This window comes from Peromyscus maniculatus, chromosome 3, assembly GCF_049852395.1.
Source record: "Peromyscus maniculatus bairdii isolate BWxNUB_F1_BW_parent chromosome 3, HU_Pman_BW_mat_3.1, whole genome shotgun sequence".
In the NCBI taxonomy this organism is placed as follows: Eukaryota; Metazoa; Chordata; class Mammalia; order Rodentia; family Cricetidae; genus Peromyscus; species Peromyscus maniculatus.
In genome coordinates this window covers 92,529,662-92,549,103 of record NC_134854.1, presented here as the reverse complement: position 1 = coordinate 92,549,103, position 19,442 = coordinate 92,529,662, and the positions used below count along the sequence as shown (strand labels likewise).

The 19,442-nt window shown below is 42.7% G+C and overlaps 1 long non-coding RNA gene and 1 gene segment (V, D, J or C); one reads left to right on the top strand and one right to left on the bottom strand.

Moving 5' to 3' along the window:
- The window catches only part of LOC102913793 (Ig kappa chain V-III region MOPC 321-like), a 60,355-nt gene extending 55,179 nt beyond the window's left edge, over positions 1 to 5,176 (bottom strand). The window contains 2 exon segments of the V gene segment in view: positions 4,604 to 4,910; positions 5,113 to 5,176. Coding sequence covers positions 4,604 to 4,910; positions 5,113 to 5,173 — 368 coding nt within the window.
- Positions 5,177 to 18,743: 13,567 nt separating this feature from the next.
- LOC143272383 (uncharacterized) overlaps positions 18,744 to 19,442 on the top strand; it is a 43,732-nt gene continuing 43,033 nt past the window's right edge. The window contains exon 1 of the long non-coding RNA XR_013049895.1: positions 18,744 to 19,403. This is a non-coding gene — a long non-coding RNA (uncharacterized LOC143272383). The remainder of the gene's footprint in view (positions 19,404 to 19,442) is intronic.

The following is a 19,442-nucleotide window of genomic DNA, read 5'->3' as shown; positions in this document are numbered from 1 at the left end:
CTTCATAGTGGTGGTGTTTTTTCATTTTCTTGTGGTGTTTCTTCCCTCTGCATGGCTTGGAACAGTTCCAGGGGCATTAGTGTCAGCTCTTTGTTAAAGGTCTGGCAGAATTTTCAGAGGACCCCTCCAGTTGTAAGCTTCACCCCTGAGAGTCATTTTATTACCATGTCAATAGAGTGGCTTGCTATGGTTCTGCTGAAGTTGTTGACATCATTTAGATTTAATGTGATTATATCATCTGTGTCTAGATATATATCCATTTCTTCAATTTTTCCATTTTGGGGGAGTATAAGATTTTAAAGTACTACCCAATGGTTGTCTGGATATCATTTAAATGTGTTGCAAGCCATTCCCTTCTATCTCTGATTTTATTAATGTAGGTCTGTTTCTCTTGCTGTGGACTGTGGATTTATTCAAAGAACATGTCTTTGAATAATTTTTATGCACTGTTATTTTACTATCCATTTAATTAACTTCTACCCTGATACTTATCATCTCTTGCCATGGACTGAATTTGGGTTTGGCTTACATATTGCCTTAGTCCTTGAGGCTCATCATTAGGTACTTAACTGAGATTTTTCTGAATTTTGTCATTTTTTGTCATTATTTGAGGTCTTTCTACTTTTTTAAGTAGGCATTTACAGCCATAATCTTTTCTCACCATGACTTAGCTGCATCCTGAAGATGCTGGGAAGCTGTGCTGTCATTGTCATTTGATTCTAGGAATTGTTTTCTCACTGATTTCCTCAATAAATCAATGGTAATTCAAGAGGATACTGTGTAGTCTCCAGTTACTTATGTGGTTTCTTCCTAAGAGATGTCATTGAAGAAGGCAGAAGGGAAGATATTATCTTCATATTGGAGAGCATTAACTTGTTATTAAGAGAATTCAGAAAGGTCCTGTGACATTGTCTATCCAAACAAGTGAGGAAGGTCTTGGTACTCTTGGAGCAATATAGTTTAAGAGAGTTGGGTGGTTTGGTTTAAATGATCCCCAAAGTGAAAAAGATATTGGTAATCAGGATATAAAGATAAGCAGAAAAACGCATCACTTAAATTAAGAATGAACCATTTGGTCCTGTCAGGGATTTTTGTTAATGAAAAATAGAGGTTGGGGGATCATAGGTGTGTAGGAACTCTGGCCTGGCTAATGAGGAGGAGGCGCTTTACTGACTTCCATTACTGAAGAGTCTTTTGAACACCTAACATTGGGGTTTTACAGGGACTGTTGCTTGATTTTGAGACCCTATGACTTTAAGTAATCTATTGTGATTTCTAATCCTTCCTAAGATTATAATTTTGGAGGTTATTGTCTTTAATGAGGGAAAGAAATGGGGTTCTTTAGATGAATTTGAACTGGGATGATAATGGAGGCATTGGAAATTGGAAGAAAGAATACCTTGTAAGCAAAGGAAGCTGCCATGACTGCGTCCAACTCGAAAGAGGAACATTGGAGGCTAGCCGATCTTTGGAGACAGAATTCTCTGCATTCAGACCCCTTCCCACAAGTGGTCCAACAGGATGCTTAGGTTCTCAAGCTCTCCCCCCAGGCATAATCCAAGTTATAGGCCTGGGTATTGCATGATTTGTTCAGCCTGCCAGCTCTCCCCTGTCCTCACCACCAGGGTGAGCTCTTCTGCCATTGTTCTAGCTAGTTCACCCCTTGCAGTGATGTGCAAGGGACTGGGCTAGTTCTCCTGCTTTCATGCCCTCAAGGTTGGCTCTCCTGGGACCTACACCTTCAGGACCAGATCTACTGTACGGTCTAGGCAAGGCTTAGGGACCACTCTCCTGAGTGCTGCAGCCAGTGAGGGGCAGGGTCAGCTCTCTTGCTCTTATGACCTCAGGTCCAGCTAGCTCTGCCACCTGCCACAGGCTGCCAGGGGCACCCCTGCCCACACCACCATATGGCAGATGAGGGGCAGGGCCAGATTTCCCATGCTCACGTTCTCAGGGTGGTTTATCAGCACTCCCACTTCCCATCAATAGATTCAGCTCTACTGTGCTGCCCAGTCAAGGTATATAGTCCAATTTCCTGAGTGCTGCAGGTGGTAAGGGATAGGCTTTGCTCACTTGCCAGTACCACATGGAAGGGACAAGGAGGGAAGGGCATTTTTCTTTTGCCCTGTGCTTTTTAAAGAAGGTACAGGGCTTCCTTCCCACAAGGCCTTGACCTATTGGAGTAGACTGAGATTTGATCCTGGCCTTTCTTAATCCATCTACTGTACAACTTTGAAAATGTTTATCTTACTGTTCCATGAAAAGACTGTCATGGCCCCATTAATGGTTTTCTTGGGATATGGCCTCCTAGACTCCGGGGTCGGTTTTCTCTTCAGAAAAAAAACTGGTGTGATAGACCATAGGATACAAGAAGATAATCAGCCTACATGTTAGCAGCCTGGGAACAACATGTTTTCCTAATCTTACATGTGTCTGACCCAGGACTAACACTATCTTTTCCTAGGTTATATCCAGTAACTGGGTAGATTTTAGAAAGTTTCAGTATGTGGGTTAGGGTCAACTGAAAAATCTCCTTAAGTCGAATTTAATCTGGATTTAAGTTTTTCAGGGAAAGAAGATTTGTATTCTAAAGAACAAAAGTTATCTTGACATTTCCTTTAAGGGGAAAGCAAAGGATCAGGGACAAGTTGATTGTGGTCAAGTAGTAGAGAATCCCACCTATTGTTTTTCTCAGAGAGTCATTGGTCCTCCACAGAAGCAGTATTAGTGGAGGCTAGAAGAGCAGATTCCACATAACAGTGTCCATTGAGATTTAAATATTCCAAGGAAGCAAAAAAATTGTATATAGGGGACCTCAGATTATTTTCCATCCTCATGTCTGGATCGGTCTAGTTGGATGTTAGTAGTATAGTTGGTACTTCTCTTAGGAGGCCATTTCTTCTTTTTTTTCGAGCTTCTAGCCACAGCAAGGCACAGTACAGGAAAATACTAAGAACTTCTCCTTAGGGACTGAGGATCTAAGAAGTTCTAGTGTCTCAGTGCTCTAGAGAAGTCCACGCTGATGAGGGCTCATTGCCCATCTGAAAAGTTAAGAAGATATGAATTAGGTCTTCTCTCCCAATCCCATGTCTTGAAAGTTCCCTGATGATACCCTGCCTCAAACAAGGTAGAATTTGGGACCAACAACTGATGTTGTCCTCTGTTCCTTATGTGCATTCTGTGTCACACTCACACTCACTCACTCACTCACTCACTCACTCACTCACTCACTCACTCACTCACATATTTTACACCCTATACACAAAGGATGAAGAAAGAAAGGATGACAGAAAAGAAAAGAGTGAGAAGACTTTGACGACAAATATAGAGGTTGTTAAAATGATGAATATTTTATAAAGACAAAAGGTCAATCAATAAATCTTATATTAAAGACTCAATATTGGGGTGGATACAATGATAGAGACATTGGAAACAAAGCAGGAAAGTAACTGCAGCACCGTCTTATGATTCTAAGTAACTTGAGCAGGTTGTCAGTTGGAGAATGAAAACCCAGGAATGAGAATGTAAGCCTGCATCTGAAAGATTTACTCACAATTTTAACTTTTCAAAGCTCTTTCTGCCTAGATGATGATCATCAAAGCTTCCATTAAGTTTACCATTGTCCCAAGGCAGTAGGGTTAGAAATTCTAAAGTAGACCTTAATAAATGGTAGATTAGATGTGAATAAGTACGTGAGCAGTTAGGAGTACTTCTTGCTCTTGCAGCTTGGTTTCCAGCACCCACATCAACTACCTCAAAACCTCCTGAAACTCCTGCACCCTAGGATCTGATGCCCTCTTCTGACAGATATGTATACACCCACCATTCCCCACCCCAATTTAAAATAAACTAAACCATTAAAAATAAGAAATGGTAGGTCAGACTGGCAACATTGCTCAGCTGGTAACAGGGAAGGTGCTTACAGCAAAGACTGATGACCCTGAGTTTGATACCCAGACCCCACAAGGTGGAAAGAAAGAATTAACTTCTGCAGTGATCCTCTGACCTACTCTCTCTCTCTCTCTCTCTCTCTCTCTCTCTCTCTCTCTCTCTCTCTCTCGCTCTCGCTCTCGCTCTCGCTCTCGCTCTCGCTCTCGCTCTCGCTCTCTCTCATGCACACACACACACACACACACTAAATGTCATTGGTTAAATTCATCCCCAGTGAAGTAATTTGCATTTAGTATCTCTGAAAACACATTAAAAAAGAAGAAACAGTAAATCTTAAGTGATAGGAAATTCAAAGGAGGAATCCTGAAGGTGGGAGGGACTGGGCAGAGATGTGGTCAGGGAGACAGGGGAGAAAGACAAAAATCATCCAAAGATAAGTGTGTATTAATAAAAATTTAAATGAATAAGTAATAATTAAGGAACAATATTAAAGGTCTATATTTTATTGGGAATTCAATAAATTATAAAGTATATGGGATGATACAATCATGTATATCAGTTTATAAAAGCTCGTTTCATTGTTTAAGGTCTTTCCCCAAGCAAGCCTAGAGCCCTGTATTGAGACTTTAGACACTTACAGAGTGCTTAGAAACTGAGCTTCAGTGAGCAGCAACCCCAGGAGGTTTTTGTTCAGCTCTGGAGCACTGTGGGAGGAAGCTGCTTACCCTGCTGACAGTGATAGATTGCAGCATCATCAGCCTCCACAGGATGGATGGTGAGGGTGAAGTCTGTCCCAGACCCACTGCCACTGAACCTGGCAGGGACCCCAGATGCTTTATTGGATGCTGCATAGATGAGGAGTTTGGTGGGCTGTCCTGGTTTCTGTTGATACCAGTGCAGTAAATCTGTGCCATACTTATTGACACTTTCACTGGTCTTGCACGAGATGGTGACCTTTTGTCCCAGAGAGACAGCCGATGAAGCCGGAGACTGGGTCAGCACAATGTCCCCAGTGGAACCTGGAATGATAAACCCACAAGCCATGGTTAAATATGTTTAGAAACCTTCCCAGCACAGGAATTTTTCATTGTAAGAATCAAAAGCATTGGGAGACTTAAAACCAATTACAAATGCCTCAATTCTAATGATCAAGATACTAGAGACATGGCAAACCATGATGGCCACTGTGGATGCTCCCAACACTTCTCTGCACCCTCTCACCTGGAACTCCGAGAAGCAGCATGCATAGGAGGAGTGTGTTTGACTCCATCTCTGGGAACATGAAGAAAGGGTGATTCTTAGGCTCCTAGCAGCTGCCCTTAAAGAAGCCTGGCTGTTGTATAATGACTCAATATGCAAATCAGCCCAGAAAAGTGTGTGCTGGTGCTCAAAGGGGCACCTGCTCCTGTTTCACCCACTGGGAGTTGGTGTCAGCTGAAAATTTACCAGTAAATGGCAAGCATATCTTAAAGGTGTCTTGCAGCCTGTTCTATTGAATCTTTACCCTCTCCTCTTTCTGAGGTGTGATACAGGGGAGTGAAGTATCGTTGTACTATGTAAAGAGTGTAAGTTATTTCCGGAACAACTTGCTCCTTCAAAATTGTACACACCGAATGAAAATAGTATCTAAGAGCGAATGGAGAATAAAGGCTGGAAGAAAAGTAATGTAATGAACTTTTGGCATATTTCCTTATTAAAAAAAATCTGTGTTTCAGTGTGTGTGATGTTGTGTGTGTATGTTTGTATGTTTGTGTCTGCTCTTGTTTGAGGGCCACCTCCTTGCCATGGGACATGGTTAGAGATAAGAGGCCAAGCTTGGGTGTGACTGTTGCCTTCTGCCTTATCTGAGACTGGGTCTCTTGTTCACCACCTCTCATGAAAGGCTGCCTCCCCAGGGTCTTCTGGGGATTCTCCAGTCTCTGTCTCTCATCTTGTCACAGCATCACTCTCAGTACAGTCATGTGGTGCAGCTACATCTGGCTTTATGTGGTTCCTGGGCTGTGACGCAGGTCCTCACCCTTCTGTGTCAAGCACATTACACACAGAGCCACCCCAGTGCATTTTTAAAAATAAATGAAACGCTGAAAGGAAATTCTTCAGGCTGAACATAAATAAAACTTCAGGAAATATAGGATTTCATAAATGAAGAAAAGAACTTTGTAAAGGAGATGGGCTCAGATCCTTGTAAAAATTCTTTTGTACGGTTCTTTAAAACATTCAAGATTGGTGAAAGAGAGATACCTTGCATCTTGTCATGGTGATAAAAGCTAATTATCAGAACCGTGGATTTTCCTCAGAAACATTGTAAGACAGACAGATGGATAGACAGTTAGGCAGATGTAGAAGTGAGTATTTCTTACCATTCTGAGCCTTCGCCCCTTTCTTGATTTACCTAGCCAGAAGTATGGATTTTCTAGCAAGATTTTAAGGGAGAAAATGACACAGTAGTATTTTAATTAAATAAGACAATGAAAAAAGTTATTAGTTAGTAAGAAGTTGGAATAAGAGAGAAAAAAGAAGCACTGGAATAAGATGTGTAGGAAGAAAGGAGTGAGGGAATGAGAAGGGAAGGGAGGAAGGATGCAGAGGAGTGAGGGGAGAGGGAGAGGAAGGAGGCCGAGAGGAGGGGGAGTGAGTGAGAGGGAGTGAAGTGGAAGAGGGAGGAAGGAGGGGAAGAATGATGATAGAGAGAGGGACCAAGGAAGGGAGGAAGAGAAAGGAAGAAAGAAAGAGAAGGGAAGAAAGGAAAGAAGTGAGGAAAGAAAGAGAAGAATGGACAGTTCCCTACTCCTCAGCTCATACTCACTCTTTTTCCGGGTCTCTGCTCTACACAGTTGGCTTCTTTTATTTTATTGTGCACATTCACTGTTTTGTTACTCAGTGTGAACCAACTAGAGTTCAAAGAAGAGAGAAACATGGCAAAACAAGTACACAGCTCATGAAATAAACAAGTTATTCTTCACATTTTATCTTATTTTTGAGGTGTGCTCATCTATAGTTGATTTTTGAATTCAAAACTAGAGTGTTGACTTGTTATAATATGGATAGTAAGGTGATATTTCTTATTTATGCTCATAATAAAAACATTCCTATATTATACCATGTATAATATCCATGCAAAGGGCCATGTAATTTTTAAACAGCTCCCAATCATATAGTTCTTACTTTGAGGATGGTTCAGTGGTGGTGGGACACAATAATGAATATTTGTGATGTCATTCCTCTACTGCTTCTATGAGATTCTCCTGTTGTCTTTGGTGCTTTTGACTTCTTTTGCATTATGGCATTAAGAACCATTCTTCTGTCAGGCATGGTGATGTATTCCAGTAATCCAAACAGGTAGGAAGCTGAGGCAGGAGGATCTTGAGTTTTCAGGTAGCCCAGGATACAATGCCTGGGTTACACAGGTGACCAAATCTTCTGCCTCACCCCAAGCCCCACATCTTCATCTATTTTTGTATATAGTTCTCTTAATATTTATTTTTATTCATACTGATTTCATTCTTGGTTTTATTGACTTATAACTTAACTTTCTATTCCTTAACATTGGTACTTTTCTTCAGTACAGCAGAACTACCCTCTCATCGGGAAAGAACAGTCAGTACCCTCTGACAGAAAGAATGACAAGATGATAGAACAGAAGATGTAAGGGACAGGGATATAAGTTGCTGGGTGGAATGCAACAATGTGCAAACAGGGATGATCACTGAGAAGTAGGTACTTGATCCCAGCCCTGAAAGAAGAGATTTGGTCATAAACAGCTCAAGACGAGCCCTTTAAAATGCACAGGAGTCCTGAGTACTGGGTATGGTGAAAGGATGGGCTGGGCTTTAGGAAGTAGGTCAATGGAACTGACGTGTGAAAGCCTGGCCTGATGCTCACATGCTGGAATTTGACCAAGAAGGATGAGGTTTATGTATAGTGCAAAGAGAACTCCTGGAACAATGGTCACAATCAGTTCATGTGAATACTATCTAGTGGATGTTGTGATTGACACACAATGAAGAAACTGTGTGGGCACTGTTGTCATTTCTTTCCCAGTTGAACTGTTAGCTTTTTTACCTGTCATTTTCCTATTTTACAAAATGATATTAAGAATTGTAACCTTGCCTGTAATCCCAGCACTTGGGGGGCAGAGGCCAGCCTGGTTTACAAAGCAACTTCAAAAGAGAGCTAGTGCTGTTAGACAAATCAACCCTGTCTTGAAAATGAAAAAAAAGAAAAGAAAAGAAATGTAATCTCTATACTGCATGATCCACAGCAGCTCCCACATCTCCTAAAACAAATGGAGAGGTGATGGAGAAGTGGAAAGATGGAGGTTAGAAGTGTTTTTTTTTGTTTTTGTTAAATTAACATTCTTATTAGTATTTTTAAATTTTTTAACTTCATATAAAATAAGAGGTTTTATTTATTTGTGTGTGAGTGTATGTGTGTGTGGGTGAGTATGTATGTGTGTATTTTTTATAATTTTTTATTTTATAATTTAATTTAATTTTACACATCAGCCATGGATTCCCTTGTCCTCCCCTCTCCGAAGCCTCCCCCACCCTGCCTTCCCCCCAGCCCACCCCCCATTCCCATCTCCTCCAGGGCAAAGACTCCCCTGGGGATTGAGTTCAACCTGGTAGATTCAGTCTAGGCAGGTCCAGTTCCATTCTCCAAGGTTGAGCAAAGTGTCCCTGCACAAGCCCTAGGTTCCAAACAGCCAGCTCATGCACTGAGGACAGGTCCTGGTCCCACTGCCTGAATGCCTCCCAAACAAATCAAGCCAATCAACTGTCTCACTTATCCAGAGGGCCTGATCTAGTTGGGGGCCCCTCAGCTATTGGTTCATAGTTCATGTGATTACATTTGTTTGGCTGTTTGTCCCTGTGCTTTATCCAGCCTTGGTCTCAACACTTCTCGCTCATACAAACCCTCCTCTTTCTCGCCAATTGGACTCCTCGAGCTCCATCTGGGGCTTGGCAGTGGATCTCTGCATCCGGTTCCCTCAGTCATTGGATGAGATTTCTAGCATGACAATTAGGGTGTTTGGCCATCCTATCACCAGAGTAGGTCAGTTTGGGCTGTCTCTCACCCATTGCCAGTAGTCTATTGTGGAGGTATCTTTGCCGATTTCTGTGGACCTCTCTAGCACTTTCCTTCTTCCTATTCTCATGTGGTCTTCATTTATCATGGTCTCTAATTTCTTGTTCTACCTCTCTGTTCTTGATCCAGCTGGGATCTCCCACTCCTACAGGCTTTCTTTCCCTCAAACCTTGCCCTTCATTACACCCACTCACATCCAGGTTGTTCATGTAGCTCTCATCCATTTCTCTGTCACTGGGCGATCCCTGTTTCTTTCTTGGGGTCCTGTTTTCTAGGTAGCCTCTCTGGAGTTGTGAGTAGCAGTCTAATCATCTTTGTTTTACATCTAGTATCCTCCTATGAGTGAGTACATACCATATTTGTCTTTCTGAGTCTGGGTTACCTCACTCAGGATGATTTTTTTCTAGATCCATCCATTTGCCGGCAAACCTCATGATTTCATTGTTTTTCTCTGCTGAGTAGTATTCCATTGTGTATATGCACCAGATGTTATTTATCCATTCTTCAGTTGAAGGGAATCTAGGTTGTTTCCAGGATCTGGCTATTAAAAACAATGCTGATATGAACATAGCTGAGCAAGAACTTTGTGGTATGACTGAACATTCTTTGGGTATATGCCCAAGAGTGGTATAGCTGGATCTTGGGAGAGATTGATTCCAAATTTTCTAAGAAAGCACCATATTGATTTCCAAAGTGGTTGTACAAGCTTGCATTCCCACCAGCAGTGGAGGAGAGTTCCCCTAGCTCTACATCCTCTCCAGCATAAGGTGTCTTCAGTGTTTTGATCTTAGCCATTCTGACAGGCATAAGGTGGTATCTCAGAGTTGTTTTGATTTGCATTTCCCTGATGATTAGGGATGTTGAGCAATTCCTTAAATGTCTTTCACCCATTTGAGCTTCCTCTGTTGATAATTCTCTGTTTAATTCTATAGCCCATTTCTTTTTTTATTTTATTTTATTTTATTTTATTTTATTTTATTTTAATTTAGAATTCTATTCAGTTCTACATAATAGCCACAGATTCCCTTGTTCTCTTCCCTTCCTGCCCCCTCCCTTTCACCCCAGCCCACCCCCCATTCCCACCTCCTCCAGATCAAGGCCTCCCCCAAGGACTGGGATCAACCTGATAGACTCAGTCTAGGCATGTCCAGTCCCCTCCTCCCAGATTGAGCCAAGCATCCCTGCATAGGCCCAGGTTTCAAACAGCTAACTCATGCAACGAGCCCAGGACCTGATACCACTGCCTAGATGCCTCCCAAACAGATGAAGCCAATCGACTGTCTCACCTATTCAGAGGGCCTGATCCAGTTGGGGGCCCTTCAGCCTTTGGTTCATAGTTCACGTGTTTCCATTCGTTTGGTTATTTGTCTTTGTGCTTTACCCAACCTTGGTTTCAACAATTCTCGCTCATATAAACCCTCCTCTTTCTCACTAATTAGACTCCCGGCGCTCTACTCGGGGCCTAGCCGTGCATGTCTGCATCCAGATTCCTCAGTCCTTGGATGGGGTTCTGGCACAACTATTAGGGTGTTTGGCCATTCCATCACCAGAGTAGGTCAGTCCTGGCTGTCTCTCGACCATTGCCAGTAGTCTTTTGTGGGGGTATCTTTGTGGATTTCTGTGGTCCTCTTTAGCACTTTGTTTCTTCCTTTTCTCATGTGGTCTTCATTTATCATGGTCTCCTATTCCTTGTTCTCCCTCTATTTTCTTGATCCAGCTAGCAACTCCTGCTCTCTTTCCCTCGACCCTTGCCATTCATTGCTCCCACTCATGTCCAGTCTGTTCATGTAGATTTCATCCATTTCTCTGTGTCTTTCTTGGGGTCCCGTTTTCCAGGTGGCCTCACTGGTGATGTAAGTAGCAGCCCAGTCATCCTTGTTCCACATCTAGCATCGTCCTATGAGTGAGTACATACCATATTTGTCTTTCTGAGTCTGGGTTACCTCACTCAGGATGATTTTTTCTAGATCCTTCCATTTGCCTGCAAACCTCATGATGTCATTGTTTTTCTCTGATGAGTCGTATTCTATTGTGTATATGTACCACATGTTATTTATCCATTCTTCAGTTGAAGGGAATCTAGGTTGTTTCCAGGATCTGGCTATTAAAAAAAATGCTGATATGAACATAGCTGAGCAAGTGCTTTTGTGGTATGATTGAGCATTTCTTGGGTATATCCCCAAGAGTGGTATAGCTGGATCTTGGGGGAGACTGATTCCCAATTTTCTATGAAAGCACCATAATATTTTCCAAATTGGTTGTACAAGCTTGCATTCTTACCAGCAGTTGAGGAGAGTTCCCCTGGTTCCACATCCTCTCCAGCATAAAGTGTCTTCAGTGTTTTTGATCTTAGCCATTCTGACAGGCATAAGGTGGTATCTCAGAGTTGTTTTGATTTGCATTTCCCTGATGATTAGGGATGTTGAGGAATTCCTTAAATGTCTGTCAGCCATTTGAGCTTCCTCTGTTGAGAATTCTCTGTTTAGTTTTATAGCCCATTTCTTAATTGGACTGTTAGGCATTTTGATGTCTAATTTCTTGAGTTCCTTATATATTCTGTATATCAGTCCTCTGTCAGATATGGGGTTGGTGAAAACCTTTTCCCATTCTGTAGGCTGTCACTTTGCCTTGTTGACCATATCCTTTGCTCTACAAAAGCTTCTCAGTTTCAAGAGGTCCCACTGATTGATTGATTCTCTCAGTGTCTGTGCTACTGGTGTTATATTTAGGAAGTGATCTCCTATGGCAATGCGTTCAAGACTACTCCTACTTTCCCTTCTAGCATGTTCAGAGTAGCTGGATTTATGTTGAGGTCTTTGTTGCACTTGGACTTAAGTTTTGTGCACTCACTGCTTTCGGTTGTAACAGGAGCCAAGGACATCAACACAGACCATGGCTGCAGTCGGGCCATGGGCCCAGACATGGTCCCTGGGAGCATTCCAGTCGAGGACCACACCATCGCCCTAGGAGGCAGTACAGGTCACTTAGATTGGTGTGGACCCAAAAGCAGCATGGCCCTTGAGTTCCCACACGTCCCTGAGTGTGGGCCAGGTCCTGAAAATCCACACTGCCTTTGATGATGTCAGGAGCCTCAGACATCAGTGCAGATCCTGTGTTCGGCAGAGCTACAGACACAGACATGGCCCTGACGGCATCTCAGGACTGTACAATGCCCTGTCCCTGGGTGGTAGCATGTGTTATTCAGGTCTGTATGGGCCCAGTAGCAGCACAGTTCTCAGGCACCAAGAAGGCCACAGGTGAAGACCCAGATCCTTGGCATCAGTGTGGACTTTGGTGGCAACACAGGCCACAGACATCATCACAGACTCAGGCTGCAGTAGGACCATGGTCAACAACACCCCTGGCCCAAATGTCATCATGGCCCTAGTTGGCATTGCAGGTCACCCAGTTGGACATGGCACAAGTTCAGGCATGTCCCCCAAATGCCAACATGCCCCCATGTGGCAGCCCAGACTCCTGGTTATCCACTCAGCCTTTAATGGTAAGAGGAGTCACCAACATTAACACAGACCCTGGCTGTGGTAGGGCCATGAAGAATACTTCCTCATTTCTGGACTGAATGATACCATGGCCCCTGGTGGGAGTATGGGCCACCCAGGTATGTATGTCCTTGGAGACAGTTTGATCCTTTAAGACCAACTATGTTTCAGGTGTTGGCCCAGACTTCAGGTTTCTGCACGGCTCTCAGTGGCAAAAGGAACCATGGACATCAACTCAGAGCTCAGCCACAGGAGGGCCATGGAGCCAGACATCTCCTCTGGCAGCAGTTTGGGCTGGACATCACTGTGGTTCTGGGTTTTGGCACAGGAATCCTGGATTGACATTGTCCCTCTAGGAGCACATGCCTTGAACATCAACTTGGTCACAGGTAGTGGCCCAGACTCTGGGAGTACAAAGGGCCCTCTTCGGTAATAAGACCCTAAGATATCAACACAGATACCCTTTTCTGCATAGGGTCATGGGCCAAGTCATGGACCTCGGAAGCAGCCCAGATCTGGACATCTGTCCCTAGGAGACTGTGGGGTATCTCCGTCAGCCTATTCCTCATTGCCTTTGCCTCTTCATGAATTGTTTGGTATCTCTATCTTTCCAATCTTGCCAATTGTACTCACTCACTGTAAGGGTGTCTGACTGCCTGGTTTGTGGGAGAAATTCTTCCTGCACCAAGTCTAGGGACCTGGGGTGGGGCTGTGGTTTTCCTCTATAGTCTGCCAAGCCTAGATCAGAATTAAACTTTTTAAAAATATCTTTATTTTTATTTATGTATGAGTATTTTGTCTGAATGTCTGTGTACCATATCTGTGCCTGATGTTCTTGGGTGCCAGAAGAAGACATGGAATTGTCTCTTGAACTAGAATTACAGATGGCTGTGAGATGCCATGTGGATGCTTGAAACTGAGCCAGTATACTAGGGGTTGAGGTGGGGAAGGGCATCTATTCCCTGCCCACACCACTATATGGCAGATGAGGAGCAGGACCAGATCTCCCATGCTCACATTCTCAGGACAGTTTATCCGCTCCACCCATCAATAGAGTCAGCTGTACTGTGCTGCTCAGGTGAGGTGTAGGGTCCACTTTCTGTAGTGCTGCAGCTGCTGAGGGGAATGACCAGTTCCCTCACCTACTTCAGGTGGCAGTGGCATGGAGGGGAGGGTATCTTTCCTTTGCTCTGTGCTTTTCAAGGAAGGCACAGGGCTTTCCCACAAGGCCTTGACCTATCATAGACAATTTGAAGTAGACTAAGATTTGATCCTGGCCCTTCTTAATTCTGCTATGATACAAGCTTGAAAATGTTTATCTTACTGTTCCATGAAAAGACTGTCATGGCCCCATTAATGGTTTTCTTGTGAAATGGCCTCCTCGACTTGGGGGTTGGTATCTTCTTCAGAAAAGAACTGGTGAGATGGATCATAGGGTACAAGAAAGTCATCAGCATAAAACTTAGCAGCCTGGAAACAATTTGTTTTCCTGTTCTTATATTTGTCTGACCTAGGACTAACATTATGATTTTCTAGGTTATATCCACTAACAGGGTAGATTTTGGAAAGTTTCAGTACATTGTTCAGGGTCAACTGAAAATCTCCTCAATTGAGATTTAATCTGATTTAAGTTTTGCAAAGAAAGGGGATTTGTGTTACAGAGAGCAAAAATTGTTTTGACCTTTCCTTTAAGGAATACGAAAAGTCAACCCATAAATCTTGTACTAAATACTTAGTTTTCGGGTGGACACAGAGATAGAGATATTGGAACCAAAGCAGGAAAAAAAATAACAGCAGCACAGCCTTATGTTTCTAAGTAACTGTAGCAGGCTGCCTGTGAGTATAAACAACAAAGACAATTGGAGAATGAAAACCCTGGGGTGAGAATGTAAGTCTGCATCTGAAAGATTAACTGACAGTCTTAACTAATCAAAGCTCTTTTCAGTTTAGATGATGATCTATTAAGTTTACCATTGTCCTAAGGCAAAAGAGTTAGAAATTCTAATATAGACGGTAACAAATGGTAGATCAGAGGTGAATAAGCAGATGAGCAGTTAAGAGCACTTCTTGCTCTTGCAGCTTGGTTTCCAGCACTCACATCATCTAGCTCAAAACCTCCTGAAAGTCCTGTTTCCTAGGATCTGACACCGTCTTCTGACTGGTATGGACACTCATGCATGTGTACACCCACATTCCAATTTAAAATAAAATAAATCATTAAAAAAAGGAAATAGTAGGTCAGACTGGCAAGATTGCTCAGCTGGTAACAGGAAAGGTGCTTACAGCAAAGACTGATGAACCTGAGTTTGATGCATAGACCCCACATGGTAGAAAGAAAGAACTAACTCTTGCAGGTATCCTCTGACTCTCTCTCTCTCTTTCTCTCTCCCCCTCTCTTTCCTCCTTTCTCTCCCCCTCTGTCTCTCTCTGTCTCTGTCTGTCTGTCTGTCTGTCTGTCTGTCTGTCTGTCTGTCTGTCTCTCTCTCTCTCTCTCTCTCTCTCACACACACACACACACACACACACACAATGTCTTTGGTTAACGCCTTTTCCCAAGTGAAGTAATTTGCATTTGTTAACTCTGAAAACACATTAAAAAAGAAGAAACAGTAAATCTGAAGTGATAGGAAATTCAAAGTCTGGATACTGAAGTTGTGAGGGACTGGGCAGAGATGTGGTCAGGGAGACAGGGGAGAAAGAGAGAAAAACATCCCAAAACCAGTATGGGTTAATAAAAATTTAAATGAATGAATAATAATAAACAAACAATCATAAAGGTCTATATTTTTGTGGGGAAATCATTAAAGTATAATGTACACAGGATGGGACAAACATGCAAATCAGTTTATGAAAGCTTGTTTCACTGTTTAAGATCTTTTCCCAAACAAGCCTAGAGCTCTGTATTGATATTAGACAGTAAGAGAGTTCAGAGCCTGAGCTTCAGTGAGCAGCAACCCCAGGAGGTTTTTGTTCAGCCCTGGAGCACTGTGGGAGGAACATCCCTAGTCTGCTGACAGTAATAGGTTGCAGCATCATCAGCCTTCACAGGATGGATGGTGAGGGTGAAGTCTGTCTCAGACCCACTGCCACTGAACCCGGCAGGGACCCCAGATGCTAGGTTGGACGCTCCATGGATGAGGAGTTTGGGGGGCTGTCCTGGTTTCTGTTGGTACCAGTGCATGTAAGTTAAGCCAAGTAAAGTGACACTCTGGCTGGCCTTGCAGGAGATGGTGGCCCTCTGCCCTAGTGACACAGCCAAAGAAGCTGGAGACTGGGTCATCACAATGTCCCCCATGGAACCTGGAAACATTAACACACAGTTCATGGTTATACATTTTCAGAAACCTTCCTAGCAGAGAAAATTTTCATTTAGAAATTGTAAGAATACTTGAGGACATCTCTTTGAGAAATCAGAAAATCAAAAGGAATGGGGGAACTTAAAACCAATTACAAATGCCTTAATTCCAGTGATAAAGATACCAGAGACATGGAAAACCATGATGGCCACTGTGGATGCTCCCTACACTTCTCTGCACCCTCTTACCTGGAACTCCGAGCATCAGCATGCATAGGAGGAGTGTGTTTGACTCCATCTCTGGGAGCTTGAAGAGAGGATGTTTCGTAGACTCCTGGCAGTTGCCCTTAAAGAGCTTGGGCTGTTGTATAATGACTCAATATGTAAATCATCCCAGAAAAGTGTGTGCTGGTGCTCAAAGGGGCACCTGCTCCTGTTTCACCCACTGGGAGTTGGTGTCAGCAGAAAATTTACCAGAGCATGGCAAGTGTATCTTTTTTTCTTTATTAAGAAATTTTTAATTCATTTTATGTTCCAACCACACTTCCCCTTTTTTCTCTTTTCCTGCTCCATCCCCAACACTCCCTCCCCCCAGCCTACCCCCCATTTCTCCTCTGAAAAGGTAAGGCTTCCCATGGGTAGTCAGCAAAGCCTGGTACATTCAGTAGAGGTAGGTCCAAGCCCCTTGCTCTTGCATCAGGGCTGTGCGAGGCATCCCACCATAGGTAATGGGTTCTAAAAAGCCAGCTCATGCACCAGGGATAGATCCTGATCCTACTGCCAGGGGCCCCTTAAGCAGACCAAGCTACACAACTGCCTCACTTATGCAGAGGTCCTAGTCCAATCCCACTGAGGCTCCACAGTTGTTGGTCTAAAGTTCATGAGTTCTCATTAGCCTGGTTCAGTCGTCTCTGTAGGTTTCCCCATCATGATCCTGATGCCCCTTGCTCACAGAATCCTTCTTCTCTCTCTTCCACTGGACCTCTGGATCTCAGCCTAGTGCTTGGCTGTGGATCTCTTAATCTGCTTCCATCACTGGATGAAGGCTCAAAGATAACAGTTAGGTTATTCACCAATCTGATTACTTGGGTAAGCCAGCTTAGGTATCTTCTTCACTACTGCTAGTCATCTAAGCTGGGGTCATCCTTGTAGATTTCTGGGAACATCCCTAGGATCAGGTTTCTCCCTATCCACATGATGTCTCCCTCTATCAGGATATCTCTTTCTTTGCTTTCCCACTCCATCCCTGTTCCAGCTCAACCATCCCATTCCCCTATGTTCTCATCCATCATACCCTACCCTCTATTACCCTCCTCACCCCCAGTTTACTCAGTAGATCTCATTTCCCTTTTCTAGAGCAATTATGCATCCCTCTTAGGGTCCTTCTTGTCACCTAGTTTCTCTAGGGCTGTGGACTGTAGCCTGATTATCCTTTGCTTATGATTATCCACTTATGAGTGAGTAAATACTGTGTTTGTCTTTCTGGGTCTGGGTTACATCACTCAGGATGCTTTCTTTCTAGTTCCATCCATTTCCTGGCAAATTTCATGTGTCATTTACTTTTTTTTCACTGCTGAGTAGTACTCCATTGTGTATATGTACCATATTTTCTTTATCCATTCTTCAGTTAAGGGACATCTAGGTTATTTCAGGTTCTGGTTATTATGAATAATGCTGCTAAGAACATAGTTGAGCAAGTGTATTGTGTTATGATTGAGCATTCTTTGCGTATTTGCCCAAGAGTGGTATCATTGGGTCTTGGCAAGTGTATTTTAAAAGGGCTTTACATCCTATTCTATTGAATCTTTACCCTCTTGTTTTTCTGAGGTGTGATAAAGGGGAATGCACTATGGTTGTACTATGTAAAGAATGTAAGTTATTTCAGGAATGACTTGATCCTTCAAAATGTACACACTGAATGAATATATTATCTAAGAGCGAATGGAGAATATGACTGGAAGAAAAGCAACATAATTAATTCTTGGCATATTTTTTGATTAAAAAAAGCCTGTGTTTCAGTGTGTGTGTGTGATGTTGTGTGTGTATGTTTGTATGTTTGTGTCTGCTCTTGTTTGAGGGCCACCTCCTTGCCATGGGACATGGGTAGAGATAAGAGGCCAAGCTTGGGTGTGGCTGTTGCCTTCTGCCTTATCTGAGACTGGGTCTCTTGTTCACCACCTCTCATGAAAGGTTGCCTCCCCAGGGTCTTCTAGGGATTCTCCAGTCTCCATCTCTCATCTTGTCACAGCATCACTCTAAGTATAGTCATGTGGTGCAGCTGCATCTGGCTTTATGTGGTTCCCCAGATGTGAACCAGGTCCTCATACTTATGTGGCAGGCACATTACCCACAGAGCCACTCCTAGCACATTTTTTAAAAAATAAAACACTGAAAGGAAATTATTCATAAAACTTCAGTAAATATAGGACTTCATAAATGAAGAAAAGAACTATGTAAAGGACATGTGCCCAGATACATGTAAAAGATTCTTTTGTACAATTTTTAAAAATATTTGAGATTATTGAAAGAGTGGTATCTTCCATCTTGTCATGGTGATAAAAAAATTAACAGAACTGTGAATTCTTCCTCAGAAACACTAAGAAAGACAGATGGATAAACAGGTAGGTAGATATAGAAGTGAATATTTTTTCACATTCTTAGGCCCTGTACCTGTCCCAGTTTACCTAGCCAGAAGGATGGATTTTCTAGCAAGATTTTTAAGGGGGAAATGACACAGTGGTATTTTAATTAAATAAGAAATTGAAAAAAGTTGTAAGTTTATGAGAAGGATAAAGAGAGAAAGAATTAGCACTGGAATGAGAAGAGTAGGAAGAAAGGAGTGAGGCAGTGAGGAGGGAAGGGAGGAAGGATAGAGAGGGGTGATGGAGGAAGGGGAGGAAGGGGGGGAGAGAGAGGAAGGGTGAGAGGGATGAAAGAGGGGGATAATGAAGGAAAGAGAGAGAGATCTAGGAAGGGAGGAAGAAGAAGGAAGAAAGAAAGAGAAGGGAAGAAAGGAAAGAAGTGAGGAAAGAAAGAGAAGAATGGACAGTTCCCTACTCCTCAGCTCGCACTCACTGTTTCTTTTTCCAGGCCTCCGCCCTATAGAGTTGGTTCCTTTTATTTTGTTGTGCACATCCATTGTGCTGTTGTTCAATGTGAACCAACTAGAGTTCAAAGAAGAGAGAAATATAGCAACACAAGTACACAGCTCATGAAATAAACAATTTATTCTTCACATTTTGTCTTTATTTTTGAGGTATGCTCATGTATAGTTAACTTTTGTATTCAAAACTAGAGTGTTGACCTGTTATAATATGGAAAGTTGGGTGGTATTTCTCATTTATGCTCATAATAAAAACATTCCTATATTATACAATGTATATAATACAATGTATATTATACATTCCATGCAAAAGGACATGTAATTTTAAACAACCCCCAATCACATAGCTCTTATTTGAGGATGGTTCGGTGGTGGTGGGAGGCAATAATGAATACTTGTGATGTCATTCCTCTACTGCTTCCATGAGATTCTTCTGTTGCTCTTGGTGCTCTTGACTTTCCTTGTATTATATGTGAAGAACCACTCTTCTGTCAGGCATCGTGATGTATTCCAGTAATCCAAACAGGTAGGAAGCTGAGGCAGGAGGATCTTGAGTTTTCAGGTA